Raw genomic sequence first — 15,279 nt, 5'->3', positions numbered from 1 at the left:
ATGCCACTTTTTAATTTCTACTCTTTTTTGTCAGACTATAACCAGTGCGAAGCCGGGGCGGGTCGCTAGTGCATTATAGACAAATGAAGTAAAAAAGATTGGTATCGTCTTGGGTTGTCCCCATGTTGTCCCATTCGTTTTTCGTCAAATTTTTAAATTAGTCCTATTCTGCTTTCGTCACTCATTCTACATTGAAAGCCACCGACGAATGTGACGAATGTAGAATGAGTGACGAAAGCAGAATAGGACTAATTTAAGAACTTGACGAAAAACGAATGGGACGACCCAAGACGATACCAAAAGATTACCTACTTTGTTCACTTTTCGCTGTAATGTTAGTGCTAGCGGTTCGCCAAAAAACGCTGCAAAGGGTGTTAAAAGATGGTTAAAAGTATGAAAATCGGTATGATTGATCTTTAGGCCATTTGAATCAATTTGACCCGAAGCACCAAAAAAATAAATAATAAAAGGAATGGAGTTATGACGTCTTCTTTTCTTTGTATGGGATAAAAAAAATGTTTGGAAACCTATCGTGTGTGGATGAAAGGGCTTTTTAAGCCAATTCTAAAATTATATTTATTATGTAACTTGCGACTTTTTATAGGAATCAAAGCCGTGTTGCGACTTTTGATGAATGAAGGCATACGAGCAACGGTTGGTTTGATAGACCAGGGGCCCATAAATATGATGCGGCTGTTGTATCAGTACGAGGCGAGCGTCGGGGTGCTTGTGGACGGAGATTGTCTCAACACACGGGACATTTTGAACAATGTAAGACGATGATATATGCTCTTAAAAAAACTTAAGTTTCTAAGGATCGGGGCTCGGAACCGGTTTGATTTAAACCCGAAATAGCCCAAACATTTTATAGTATTTTATGCAACCGTTGTTTAAGAGACGTCAAAAAAGGCGAGTGGCGTGAGTAACAATTTGAGGCAAAGCCGAAAATTGTTAATAAAGACGCCACGAGCATTTTTTGACTCAGTTAAACAACGTTGCATACAATACTTTTTCTACGACCAAGCACTTACTTTGAAATAAAATTGTAAATTAAACAAATATTTTTAATTCAAGAAGTAGCAAAAATGGAGGGTACGGGTGGGAAAAGAATGAATGAACGAATGAAATAAAAAAAATGTCTATGGTTCACTTATTTGTCAGAGATGACATTTAAAATACGGTTGGCAACACTGTATTTCATTCAATATTTTTTAAGTGATCATTACACGAAGTATCGTAAAATCGCCAAAAAGATACTGCGTGTATGCACAAATACTTTTTTGGGGAATAGACTAAAGACTTGTCTTGACAACTATAAGGTAGGGTTTTAAAGATGTGTGCACGACCCTTTAAATGACAAATAAAAGTACGGGAGTAGAAAACGTACGTACACGACTGAATCATGTGTTTAGGTAAAAAAATCGTATTATCTGGGGACACAGCCGTGCCCCCGCCAAGACGAGACAAAGGGCAAAAGGCAGTGCATATATTTTCTCGGCACGTCTCGTCGTATTTTCGAACCCTCGTAGTTTCGGGTTGGATAATGCTAGAAAGCTGAAATTTTTAGGATACCATGTAGTTAGTGGACTTATCAAAAACACCAAGTTTCATTAGGCTACCTACCTATTATATTTTAAACTTTATAGATACTTTAATTTTCACTGTCCGAACCATAATAAATTATGAAATTCGTGTCATAGAAAATACAGACTACTTCCTGAAGACCTAGAAGGCTGAAGCATGTAAAGATAGGTCTATATACTCTATGTGGTGATGAGAAATCTATAACTTTATTCACCCTTTTTTTTTGGCGGTGTGGGAATGCGTTTATGCACGGTGTGTGGGACTCGCCGCTCCTTTCCCCTCTCCGACCAGTTAGTGTGAGGGGCGCCACAGGCGCCCTATATGTAAGAGCGCGCGAAGCGCGCTGAACGTCGGGCTTCGCCCGACCTATTAGTGTGAGGGGCGCCGCAGGCGCCCTGTATGTAACAGCGCGCGAAGCGCGCTGAATTCGGCCGACCTTTTAGTGTGAAGGGCGCCGCAGGCGCCCTGTATGTAACAGCGCGAGAAGCGCGCCGAATCGCCCGACCTGTTAGTGTGAAGACGTGCTAGGCTTTTAATGCCAGCGGCCTGCGGCCGAAGAGCGCGCGAAGCGCGCTGGATGTCGGGCTTCGCCCGACCTGTTAGTGTGAGGGGCGCCGCAAGCGCCCTGTATGTAACAGCGCGCGAAGTGCGCTGAATGTCGGGCTTCGCCCGATCTGTTAGTGTGAGGGGCGCCACAGGCGCCCTGTATGTAAGAGCGCGCGAAGCGCGCTGAATGTCGGGCTTCGCCCGATCTGTTAGTGTGAGGGGCGCCACAGGCGCCCTGTATGTAAGAGCGCGCGAAGCGCGCTGAATGTCGGGCTTTGCCCGACCTGTTAGTGTGAAGACGTGTTAGGCTTTTAATGCCAGCGGCCTGCGGCCGGATTCCAAAACCCACCTCCCCGACCAACCCCCCTAGAAGTGACTCGGAGGTATATATGTCGCAGTCGGATCGTATAATCCGCGTACATTACAGCTAGCCGTTTTCAAAAACAGGGCCGTTTTGAAATGCGGCGGTTTAACGATTAGCCGGATTGAATGCGGCTGAATGAGAATCCGCCGGAATGTATTCGGCGCCATACGTTCTTCAACACAGCTAGCCGTAATGTAATACAGCGAGTCATTAGCCGCCGCTTTGACAGTTTTTAGTTCCCATTTTTAACACCCGTGGCGCTGCCTGACAAACGCTGGGGTGTCCATCAAATCTGGAGTTCGTCGGACTGTTTCTTTTCAAAAAACATTTCTTTCGCAACTTAACTAGACGGAACCCCGCTTCGCGGGGCCCCTATTTCTGAGCGGTTTGCCCTTCGGGCATCTGAAGCTACCTAACGAACCTAACCTACCTGCTTATTGATTTAGTGAGACGTCCATGAAAACATTACATTTTGGGGAAAAAAGAGTAGGTAGGTAAGTAGGTTAGGTTCGTTAGGTAGCTTCAGATGCCCGAAGGGCAAACCGCCCAGAAATAGGAGCCCCGCTTGCGGGGCTCCGTCTATTTAAGTTGTGAAGGGAATGGTTTGGAAAAGAAACACATGTAGTGCGGTGGGACCATGGTAAAAATAAATTAAATTGCAAACATTGTCAAACTCCGGTTACGTAGGCGACCGAAAGAACTGGTCACTCTACAATGTAAAATAGTAGTACGATGCGGCTAAACGTAGGCCCCTTATTGAAGAACGTATCGCAATGACAATCCGGCTAATCGTCGAACCGCCGCATTTCAAAACGCCCCTGTTTTTGAAAACGGCTAGCCGTAATGTAATACGGCGGATTATACGATCTGACTACGACATATATACGCGACAGGAAAAATTTCGATAGCGTGATGTAGAACATTCCACATTCGAAAATTTACTGACGGCTATTTTTGAATTCTATGACACTTATTACGCAATAACTCTGTCTATAGAAGTGATAAAATAAATAGAAAATTGGCCATTATATTTTTTTTTGTTTAAAGAAAAACTATATTTCAGGACCCGAAGAGGCCCCTTAATCTGAAGTCGAAATTGGTCAAAACGGTCGCCATCTTGAATTTCTTTATTTTTGATCCGATCTTGATGAAAATCGATATCTGAGCACCCGAGAGGCCCCTTAACACGATACTGAAGTCAAAATTGAACGAAACAGTCGCCATCTTGATTTTTTTTATTTTTGGCCCGATCTTTATGAAACTCAATATCTAAGGATCCGGGAGGCCCCTTAACACGAATCTGAAGTCAAAATTGAACAAAACGGTCGCCATCTTGAATTTCTTTATTTTTGATACGATCTTGATGAAAATCGATATCTGAGGACCCGAGAGGCCCCTTAACACGATCCTAAAGTCAAAATTGAACAAAACGGTCGCCATTTTGAATTTCTTTATTTTTGATCCAATCTTGATGAAAATCGATATCTGAGGATCCGAGAGGCCCCTTAACACGATTCTGAAGTCAAAATTAAACGAAACGGTCGCCATCTTGAATTTCCTTATTTTTAACCCGATCTTGATGAAACTCGATATCTACGGATCCGAGAGGCCCCTTAACACGATTCTAAAGTCAAAATTGAACGAAACGGTCGCCATCTCGAATTTCTTTATTTTTACCCATAGACAAGAAACTTTCAATCTTCAAAAGTGCGACCAAAAATGAAATGCAAGTGTGTGCGTAAATTGTCTATGTGAGATCAAAAATAGTGATGTCACGTTACAACATATTAATAATCTGTCGGTGTTTGATTGCTTTATCGACTAAGTACTTTTTCAGCAGTGGCGTAGCTAGAGGATATGGCGCCCAAGTCAGACACCAAATTTGCGCCCCCCCCCCCCCCCCAAACGAAATGAACTAACGCTTGTGAGTTTAGGATCGTAGACTATTCATAGGTACAGCGCGCCTTTGGACTGATTTGAAGGGTCCAAGGTGGCATCCAGGTGCTCCTGTCCAAAGGTAACAGCAGTACTCAATATATGGGATCAGTCTACCCCAGCCCAGAGTAAAGTATCGCCTCCCTTTATTGAGCACACCGAGTTTTTTTGGATACGAGCGCAGCCTACCCAGCAAGGTGGCTACGAAATTATTGGACGTCACTGATGGAGATGTCAATACCGATCGAGGCTCCCAATACTCCCTGACATGGGAAGGGTTGTGCCTTGAAAAATGAGGTTTTCTTAACGGTAAACGCGCAAAATTGAGTCTTGGTGGGATTGAATTGGACTAAATTGTCCCGAGCCCACACCGAAACTCTGAATAGAACGCTCTCGATACCTGACACAGGTTTTTCACGACATTCTAGTATCACAGACCGAGTGATGTTGGCACGGCATGTGTTATACAGGATGGTCCAAACCTTGACGTCCAAATTTTTTTTTTACATTGATCACGCTGTGGGCTATTAGAATAGGTATGTATGTTAGCCGAATTTTCGTAGTTTTCGAGTTATGATTTTTATTACTTTTAACTTTTGTTAAGAAATTCTGGGGTGAAGCAATTAATTTATAAAAAAAACTATTTTTTAAATGTTTCTTTTTGTAACATAATCCGGGTTATTCCCACTAGTTACCACCAAGTTCTTATCAGTGGTAACTACTGGGAATTTTTTCCCACCTTTTACCACTGGTAACTACTGGGAATAAACTAGTGGGAATTTTTTTTCCCAGTAGTTACCACTGGTAAAAGGTGGGATTTTTTTTTTCCCAGTAGTTACCACCAAAATATTGTTAGAATTCAATACTAATAAAAACAGTATAAATAGTATAGTATTAATGTAGCATGCTGTAATAAATAATTATGTGTAAGTTAGTGATTCAGTAAACTGCTTTAAAAGTGATCAAAAATATTAAAACAGTTTTACCGGTATAAGTGTAAAAACTAAAATTGAAGAGTTTCGTTCTATCAGAATCAGATAAAGTACATTATTAGTACCTATTTTACTCTTTTTCTGATTATTACTTTTAGCCTGCCGCCCTCTCGCCCCTTCGTCGTACTCAATTTAAGGTTCTTCTATGTGATTTTAATTATTTACACGTTCTTCCAATAAAGGTATTTTCCAAAAGAATAAAAGTTAAATACAAAAAAAGAAGTGTAAGAATAGTACCTGATGCCCCTCTGGTAGAGTATTCTTACCATCCCCCTAGCGTGGGTGTTTAAGCAATCGAGCCAACCAGCGTAACATGACCGAGCGATGTACTACCCGAGCGTAATTGGAATGCAAGCCTATGCTGGTTAGTCCGAGCAGTCAGCCCATCCAAAGCGCGCCCTAAGCGGTTTTAATAACAACCATGCCCTTTACTTATTTAGGAAATTATGAATACCTACATATTCCAGCTCTGCGTCGTGTTATAATAGAACGAAATGAAGCCGCTGTAAATAATAAAACGAAATCAGTTCTGTCGGTTTTTGACTGATTTGTTTGTTCGTTTGTATAAATATGTAATTCAATTTACAGTTAATAAGATAAATTTAATCCGGATAGTAATTTAATTTCTACTTAACTAGAATGAGACTCTTCTATTTTAGTTTTTACACTTATACCGGTAAAACTGTTTTAATATTTTTGATCACTTTTAAAGCAGTTTACTGAATCACTAACTTACACATAATTATTTATTACAGCATGCTACATTAATACTATACTATTTATACTGTTTTTATTAGTATTGAATTCTAACAATATTTTGGTGGTAACTACTGGGAAAAAAAAATCCCACCTTTTAAAATCACTAGTTACCACCAAGCCGAGTTGGTGGTAACTAGTGGGATTTTTTTTTTCCCAGTAGTTACCAGTGGTAAAAGGTGGGAAAAAAATTCCCAGTAGTTACCACTGGTAAGAACTTGGTGGTAACTAGTGGGAATAACCCCATAATCCTTGACAAACGGCGCAGTTGCTAAAAAAAAATCAGCATCCTCACTTGGCTGAGTTGGGGAAAAAAGACAAAGTTTTACGTTCAAGCATGTCAAGCTTAGATGTTGCCCTTACCTAGGGTTGCCATAATTAGTAGGAACTGATAAGGGACAGTGGTATTCTAGAGCGCTATTTAATAAATAAATATTATAGGACATTTTTACACAAATTGACTAAGCCCCACGGTAAGCTCAAGAAGGCTTGTGTTATGGGTACTCAGACAACGATATATATAAAATATAAATACTTAAATATGTACATAGAAAACAACCATGACTCAGGAACAAATATCTGTATCATCATACTAATAAATGCCCTTACCAGGATTCGAACCCGGGACCATCGGCTTCATAGGCAGGGTCACTATTACCCATTAGGCCTGACCGGTCATCAAAATACGGGACAAAAACGGGACCGGTAAAAATACGGGACGTTATACTTAAATACGGTGACAGTCCCGTATATACGGGACGTATGGCAACCCTACCCTTACCTAAATAAATAAAAAATACAAGCGATTTCAAGGACTTTTGGTTATTTCAGAAACTGCTAGACCCTACGTTTTTTAAAAGGTCAAAAAAGTGATACTTAATAGTCATAATTTGTCAAAGACGCCGGTCAAGAGAACTGAGGTGGAAAGATTCCAAATTAGTAATTCATTAAAAAAATCCTGTTTTATTATTTCTACTATTATTTTATGGGGCCACTTCCCCATCGCTATTTTATGTTATCAGCAAATACCACGAACAATTATTAGAAGGCATAAAATCGAAACGCAACTGTCACTGTCACACTAATATGGAAGAGTGATAGAGAGACATAATGCTTTTCGTTGTCGAAGCGATAGCGATTGTAACCTTGGCTAGGCCGGCTGGTTCCGTCTACTACGGCTCATATGCGCCTGCCGGACAAAGGGCTAGCGATCCATTTGCATAGGTAGTCTCTTGGACAGTCCATAAGATAGTAACTTCGACAGGAGACCCCTAACGGAAAAGACGCGCTAACACGGAACACAACTCTGAAGCACTTGGCCCGCTCGCCTTATAAAACGAAAGCATAGCAACTCCCGCCGAATATCCCTCTGCTTGATAGAAGCTTCTGGCATAGAGTATTCGCACTGCGGGATGGTGGGCAGTAGGGCGCTACCGTCGTCTTTCAAGGTCGAGTTCGAGGCAAAAAGAGTACCTAAAAGATCGGCTTTCTCTTTTGCGCTGTGGGTCAGAATACCATCCGCATTTCACACTTCACAGTGGTGGTAAATACGACTGACAACAGTTTCCCTGCTGCCTTTTGGCAAAGCGGAGAGGTAGTCTTTTGCCCATTTTGGCGCCCCCCCTTGGACGGCGCTCGGGCCACGTGCCCCCTCCAACCCCCCCCCCCCTAGTTACGCCATTTTTCAAAGGTGTTATTTTAAACGTTAAAATTCTACGACATTTTGACGTATAAATAACACTTGCACTGCTTGTGCTATCAAAATCGTTACAGACTTATCTTAGTCTAACTGGCTAAGCGAACAAGAAGTGCCCCCAACGACGATTTGGTCATTCTTTCAGGTGGTGTACTGGCAGGTCCTAAGAACACTCTATGCTTAATATCAGTCCTCGATCTTCTTTTGTTTTCGCGTTATTCAGGATAATGTAAAATAATCAGCGTATCATTGAAAGTGTCATATTTTGTAAACTGTTCAAGTTAGATTAACCAAACAAAATTATATTTGACAACAATAAAATAGACTACAAAATTAATATGTTTAACCTGCATTATGTCCTTATACTTCATTATAAAAAAATATTTTATTTTTCTTCTCATTTTTTTTATACTATTCGCGGAGGTACACCTACAAAAAAATATGCATCAGTAGCCACTAATACCCACTACATACACATAAAAATATTTGCATAAATCTTCGTGCGTCATGTCAAAAAAAAAAACATTATCGAACAAGGATCTCGTCGGAAACGGCTCTAAACATAAAAAGTTTTTGGCAAAAATTTCATTTTTGGTACAAGCTTTTATCGCTGACTGTAGGTACTTTTCTTACGACAGACAACTAATACTCATCGAGACAATTCTAAAAACCCCTAACACAATTAGGTTGCGTTGTTTCATCACAGAGTTCATAAGGCCACCTCCTGTCTCCATCATCAGATCAGTTCGACAGTACCATATTATTGTATTGTCATCAGAACTACATACAGCTGCCAATTTTCATGACGCTACGATCCTTGGAAGATGGTTAAATTAGTTACCTTAGATTCCATTACTACATACAGGTCGACCTAATAAAAGCTTGTTAAAAAACTCAAAAATGCGCGTTTTCGTACACTGATGATTTTACATTATCCTGAATAACTCGAAAACGAGGACTGATATTAAGCATAGAGAGTTCTTAGGACCTGCCAGTACACCACCTGAAAGAATGACCAAATCCGTCGTTGGGGGCACTTCTTGTTCGCTTAGCCTGCTAGACCCTTTAAAAAATGTAGGCACGTAGGGTTATCGTCCCATAGAAAATTTAAATTTCGCGCATTTCTACTTACAAACTTGTTTGATCGGCTATATTTTCAATTATTTCTAGGCCTCAGAGCTAACGATGTTCGATGACACGCATTCCTGGTTGGTTATGAACGACAACTGTATTACTGGTTTCGTGGACGACACCTTCCAAGATCTGAAGCTTAGCGTAGACGCTGATGTTGTAGTGGCTTCTTATTGCGGTGAGTCTTGGTGACCGTCATACATTTGCAATCGGTTCTCAGGCTACCGTTTCTATATTCAGCGGTGGTTGAAATATTTAACACATTCATTGCCACTAAGTGCTACGGGTTACGCTCGTAGCGCGTAGCCACGTCGTCGCCGTATGGGCGCGTAGTCACTACGAACAGTGTACCCGACTGTCGGGTTCTTGGCGCTGAATGTGTTAAATAGCCAACTGTCTCTTACCTACCTAACTTATCTTCAAACCGATTCTGTTCAAACCGATATGCAATTTCATTCATGGCCGACAGGAGACACCTACCAGGTTACGGATGTGTTCAACTTCGGCCGCGTGCAGGGTAACGCGCTGGAGACGAGAGAGCTTGGAGCTTGGACTTCCGAGAGAGGTAGGTATACAGTGGCGTGAAGATTTGGCGCCCTTGGTCACAGCCCCTACACCGATCCACGCCCCGGGCCTTGGCTGCTTTTGACTGTAGGGCAAATACGTCCCTGAAGGTAGACTAGATATACTTAGGTAGATATGCAGAAGAATTTTTAACCCTTAGCCATACTTTGCGACAAAAATATATAGGTTTACGTACTATAGTTTACCTAGTCAGGTCACAATGAGCAACTATTACTGAGGGACCAACCCAGAATTCAAGACATGTACTTAATTAATTACGACTTATCAAATGCCTATATCTTCTAAGTGAAAAAGGGAAAGTTGATTGGGATGTCGGGATGTGTCAGGTACAATATAGGTACTTACTGACTTTATGAATTGCAGGTTTGGAGATTTTACCCCAAGGCTTCAAGTATTACCATCGCTGGGATTTTCATAATCTAACGCTGCGCGCCGTGTCGGTGGTAAGCTATGCGAGATCATTAAGGCTTCACGCTAAAACGGTCCAGGTCCGGACCGAGGCCTCCGACTTTTTTGTTTTCTAAAAAAAGAATCAAGTGACCTAACATTGAAAACGAAGACCCGGACCGTTCTAGCGTGAGCCATTCTTTATCTGTAACTTTCAGGAACAGAAGAGCTAATATTTTTTTGTAAATGCCATGTTTATAGATACGCAACAGTTCGAAGGAGTTCCACGAGGGCATGCTGTACGAGCCGGGGTTCACGGTGGGCGTGGCCGCCATGACCAAGATCTCCACGCAGCTGCTCAATCTGCTCAAAGAAATGCACAATTTTCGGTGAGTGCCGCTCAGGGGCTACCTCCCTAACCACACCGCACACCTCCTGGGATGGAACTAACTCGGATTAGACGCAGAGAGAATAATGGGGACTACGGTTGTATGGAGAAGGGGACGTGTCCTATCCCCTTCAGCTTAGAATAAATTTAAAAGTAGTTTGGTAGAGTTTGTGCGGAAAGAGAAGAGTCGTGGAATGTATGGGGAGTTTGGGTACTCTTCTCTTTCCGACAGACTAGTAAGTGTTTAATTTTATTCCACTTTTAAAATTAATCTAAGCTTGATAGCATCGTTCGCAGTCGTTTCTGCTTGATACAAAATTAATCAAAGTAATAAGTTTCTGTCAAAACTAAAATTATTACTAAGTACTTGCTGACTGTACTTTACGCCACCAAGGTAGGTGATGTAATAGGTACCTCTTGTCAAAACGTATCATTTGTACCCAAACGAGAGGTTTACTTTGTAGCTTCCGAAAAGTTTCACTATTCACTAGCTTCATCATCAGATCAGGACGATGCCGATGGTACCTATCAAGGCCGTGTGATATTCAGCCTAAAAATATTGTTTTGTTTTTCAGTTTTAACTATACTATTGTGGGGCGCTGGATCGGCACGCCGGAGCGAAACTCCACTAAGGTAGCATTCACTTTTGGGATTCTGAAGCCGAAATGGCAAAAATGGAACCCATAGCTTTGTCTCAATGTCTATGACGATTAGGTAGTGTAAAGGTATTTGAAATGAAACCTTTTCCCTTAAGTACTACTACTATTTACTATTTACATAATATATTTTCAACACCAGACGCAACCGTCATTTTATTATCGGTGATACAAAAACATAGAATACCTAATGTTATTACAGGCAATGTCGAACTTGTTATTATGGCGCGAACAGGACATCTCGTCGACGTGTACTCGGCTGTTCTCCAATTGGCTGGATTGGATGGACCCGTTTTTCCCCTCCGTCACCGAACTCGAGTAAGAACTTTAACTGATTAGGTACCTAATACTACCTACTTTTACAATGCATATGGACTCGGTCCGGTAACCCTTCAAGGGTTTTGGAAGGAGTTTTTTTTCACAAAGCAAGAGTTCCTTTTTAAGCTACTTAAGTTAAAACCATTTGAAACCTCATTTAGAACCACTAATTCATAAAATCCCTGAAGTGAATTTCAATTTAAATTTTGCCTTATTTAAGGACCAAATTCTACTACACGATATCAGACAAAGGTATCGGCGACTACGAAAACCAGTTCCTGACTCCAATGTCTCCGGGGGTGTGGTGGTGCGCGGCGGCGGCGGGGGTGGTGTGCGCGGCGGTGCTGGGGGCCGCGGCCGCCGTGGAGCGCCGCCCGGAGCCCGGCTCCTACGGCGTGTTCAGCGTGCTCGCGGCCGGGTTTCAGCAAGGTCTTCCTGTGCTTTCCTGTTTTATAAAGCTACGGATTGCTTACAGACAACTTTGATACACTAACGTTTGACGAGCCCCTTACATGTTTCCCACCCCAAACGTAAATAAAGAATTTAATTATTATAACATAAATATTTGAAATCATATTTTATTACTTTGTAAATATAGGTATATCTTAATAATGATCTTAGCTTAGGTACATTTTTACAGATTACGACGATGGACATCAGACGGAGAAAGATAGCACCAGTAAGATTTTTTTTTATTCACCTCATTCTCCTTCACATACCTACACTAAAAATATCATTTTTTAAACCATAAATAGGTATCTGCTGTGTTTTCTTCCCGACATATTTAATATAATTTTCGGCTGCGGATTTATTATTAGTTTTTACCAGGTCGAAAGCTAGCCCTGCTCGTGGTGGGGCTCACGAGCATGCTGCTGTACAACTACTACACCAGCAGCGTGGTGTCCTGGCTGCTGAGCGCGGCCGCCCCCAGCCTGAACTCCCTGGATGGCCTGATAAGGAGCGAATTCGAGCTGGTCTTCGAAGACATTGGATACACTCGGCAGTGGCTTGACGTGAGTGGTCCAACATTATACCTATCAACCCGATAGAAAAGGCTTTTTCACCACACCAGCTCGGAAAGGCTTACTTTGCACTTCAAAAACTGATAGCAAAGTTGCATTTTATTCACATGTGAGGCAAAGTAATCAAATGCAAATTTTGAGTTGTTTTCTTATTTTTGCTGGTAGAATTCACTTTTAAATGATGATTTTGGATGATAAATATTTAATAACATTCATTTGGATTTGATTTAGTTTGATTTGGTTTGATATTTTACATTTAATATTTGCTCTGGGTTGGTGTGGTGAAAAATTTTGTGTTTCACTCGGGGGCAAATTTTGTTTAACCCTCGTGCTTTGAAACCCTTGCAACGCTCAAGATTCCATTTTTCGAATCACTCGCTACGCTCGTGGTTCAATTTTGGAATCTTTCGCTTGCTCGGGTATCAATATTAGCACGAGCGGTTAAACAACAACTTTGCCCCCTTGTAAAACAAATAACTATTTCCCTACATTGTTTTAATAGAGTTACAAGGAGTAAACTCTCTTTTGCGAGCGTGTAACTACATATACTAGCTATCACCTAGTTTACTCTATCTAATTCGTAATAGCACAATAAACGGGTTAGAATTCTTTTTTATATACATGTTGCTTAATTGTGGGGATTTATTTCCCGAAGGTCATGTTAAAAAACAGAAATAGTAAAATAGATAGGTAAGTATAAGTAAGGTAAGTAAGCTAAATTTCAAACTTTATATTAAAGGAAAAAATGGAAAAATTTACGCTTCCGGCAGGACTTGAACCCGCATCCTCCACAATCCAAACACAACAAGCTAAATTTCCTTGAGACCCACTACATATGCCATATTTTCTTTGGAATGTTTTAACACCTATTCTCCACAGAACCCCGGATTCTTTTACTACATGGGTTATAAGAATGAGAAGGAAGATGAATTGCGCGCGAAAAAAGTGACAAGCGCCAAGCGAACGCTGCCTCTCTTTGAAAACATTGAGGATGGGATAGAACTAATGCGTACTGGAAGTAAGTAGGTACCTAACATCAATAAATAGGGTCCATCAATCGCCTCCGTTGAATTTTATAGACTCGAAAAATAACTTCCCAAATAATATCATTTGTAAGTATGTCTTTCCATATCTCGGGACCATGGGGTCACGGGCATTTGGGAGGCATACGTGGCCGAAGCCAACAGCACAGAGGCCCTTAAAGACAAGTTTGATGTTATGTAACATCATTTTATTATTGTATAATTTAATAATTGCCAGTACCTACTTTAACATTATTTTTAAATAGATAAAATAATTATCCTTTATTAATTATGGAAGTCGCCTCTTTGGGGTAGGCCTCCTCGAGTGTTCTCCAAGTGTCTACATTGAGCATCTTCTCCATAATGTTCCACACTAAATATATCTGCCCATCGCGTCTCTATTGGGTGACCATGCTTTCGTGTCCTTTTAGTGTTTCTTACATAGTCATTTCTTACTCGATCGATTCTATTGGTCCAAGTAAACTGATCTAATTCCTTAGCCACGCGCCGTCAAGCTACCCAAAAAGAAGCGGATTAATATAGAGTTCCTTCCAGAAAAAAACTCCTTCATTAATTTTCGGGTACGTTGTACCTAAATGGAATGCTGCCACTACACCCTCTGTAGTGTCCACAACATAAGCTTTAGGTATTAAAGTCGATGTTAGATTGCCCCATAATGTATTTAATGAATGTGCAGAATGTGCGTATCACACGGAGCCGTACACGGCGAGTCAGGTGATCTCGCGAACGTTCGCGGACAGAGAGTTGTGCTCGCTGGCCGGGCTGCAGATTATGCCGCCGTCGCAGGTCTACGTCATGGGGCAGAAGAATAGCCCGTACAGGCAGTTCTTTGTGTGGAGGTTAGTTTTGTAGGGACCGTACGCGTTAGAGGGTCTGCCACCTTGTGATCTCGTCTACATTACACGTGCCATTCTCTATTTGGCGTAATAATGTCAGTTCTATTCCTTTTCAGTATGATGCGTCTGTTGGAGCGGGGACATACGCGGGCAACCCGAGCCCGAGTTGGGGGGCAGATCCCCCCTTGCTCGGGACACACGCCGCGCGCCCTGTCCCTCGGGCAGGCTGCGCCGGCGTTTCTCCTGCTGGCCGAGTTCATCTTGCTGTCTGCGCTCATACTGACCGGAGAGATTTTGTGGCACCGGTAATTACTAGTGGCTCTGTGAGCTGTAGACCTCGCAAACCATCATGGTAGACAATCAAAAAACTGACATATGAAAACTACGTTATCGAACCTACTCACTGCTGCACACAGACAGCCGGACGTACGAAAGAATTTGTACTCAAGCTGAAACGGAGACCTAAGTACGTCCTTCCTACACCCTCACTCGGTCAATTATTTGTGATATTCCTCGGACCTTTGTGTCTCAACTGCAACCTCAAATGCACCTGAAAATTGTGTCTCAACTGCAACTTGCGCGTGCGTTGCGGAACGTGCAAGTAGTCTTAAGCGTTTTATTGGCTACCGTTCTATAACTCTCGCGGCAGCTAACATTTACAAATCTCCCTTATTAATCCATACTACGTGACCGATTTTTTAAAGTTTTGCCAATACCAAGACCCCTGAAACTATACTTTCATTATTTACTACACTCCGGCTAACGAAATTAGAATTTTAAAGCAAACATACATACTTAAAACGAGAGTTCGCAGTTCACACCGGATATTTAGTTTTAAATTGTAGTTTGTAATTGTATAACTTCTTTGTTAATTATGATTTCAGATATACATTTCGTAAGACTTGTAAGCAGGTTTTACCGCCGAAGAAGCAAGATCATCTCGTTAAAATAAAAAATACTTATTGGAGATCGCAATAAACTAATTTTGCTGCGAGCACAATAAGTATGGGTGCAAATTCGTGTGCTTTCATCGAATGTCT

At 41.5% G+C, this 15,279-nt stretch overlaps 1 protein-coding gene and 1 long non-coding RNA gene across 2 annotated transcripts in view; one reads left to right on the top strand and one right to left on the bottom strand.

The window, feature by feature from the left end:
* LOC134789414 (uncharacterized) overlaps positions 1 to 7,022 on the bottom strand; it is a 25,874-nt gene extending 18,852 nt beyond the window's left edge. Inside the window, exons 1-2 of the long non-coding RNA XR_010144059.1 lie at positions 6,959 to 7,022; positions 6,507 to 6,540 (exon numbers count right to left, since the gene is read on the bottom strand). This is a non-coding gene — a long non-coding RNA (uncharacterized LOC134789414). The remainder of the gene's footprint in view (positions 1 to 6,506; positions 6,541 to 6,958) is intronic.
* LOC134806807 (ionotropic receptor 75a-like) overlaps positions 1 to 15,279 on the top strand; it is a 20,608-nt gene extending 5,329 nt beyond the window's left edge. Inside the window, exons 2-15 of the mRNA XM_063780190.1 lie at positions 605 to 771; positions 9,044 to 9,182; positions 9,474 to 9,569; positions 9,953 to 10,032; positions 10,238 to 10,365; positions 10,940 to 10,997; positions 11,223 to 11,338; positions 11,559 to 11,767; positions 11,979 to 12,017; positions 12,167 to 12,351; positions 13,240 to 13,378; positions 14,080 to 14,242; positions 14,356 to 14,544; positions 15,124 to 15,279. Coding sequence (XP_063636260.1) covers positions 605 to 771; positions 9,044 to 9,182; positions 9,474 to 9,569; positions 9,953 to 10,032; positions 10,238 to 10,365; positions 10,940 to 10,997; positions 11,223 to 11,338; positions 11,559 to 11,767; positions 11,979 to 12,017; positions 12,167 to 12,351; positions 13,240 to 13,378; positions 14,080 to 14,242; positions 14,356 to 14,544; positions 15,124 to 15,217 — 1,802 coding nt within the window. The 3' untranslated portion in view covers positions 15,218 to 15,279. The remainder of the gene's footprint in view (positions 1 to 604; positions 772 to 9,043; positions 9,183 to 9,473; positions 9,570 to 9,952; positions 10,033 to 10,237; positions 10,366 to 10,939; positions 10,998 to 11,222; positions 11,339 to 11,558; positions 11,768 to 11,978; positions 12,018 to 12,166; positions 12,352 to 13,239; positions 13,379 to 14,079; positions 14,243 to 14,355; positions 14,545 to 15,123) is intronic.

Source organism: Cydia splendana, chromosome 3 (assembly GCF_910591565.1).
Source record: "Cydia splendana chromosome 3, ilCydSple1.2, whole genome shotgun sequence".
Taxonomy (NCBI): Eukaryota; Metazoa; Arthropoda; class Insecta; order Lepidoptera; family Tortricidae; genus Cydia; species Cydia splendana.
The sequence above is the reverse complement of the archived record's forward strand: the minus strand, read 5'-3'. Positions and strand labels throughout refer to the sequence as shown.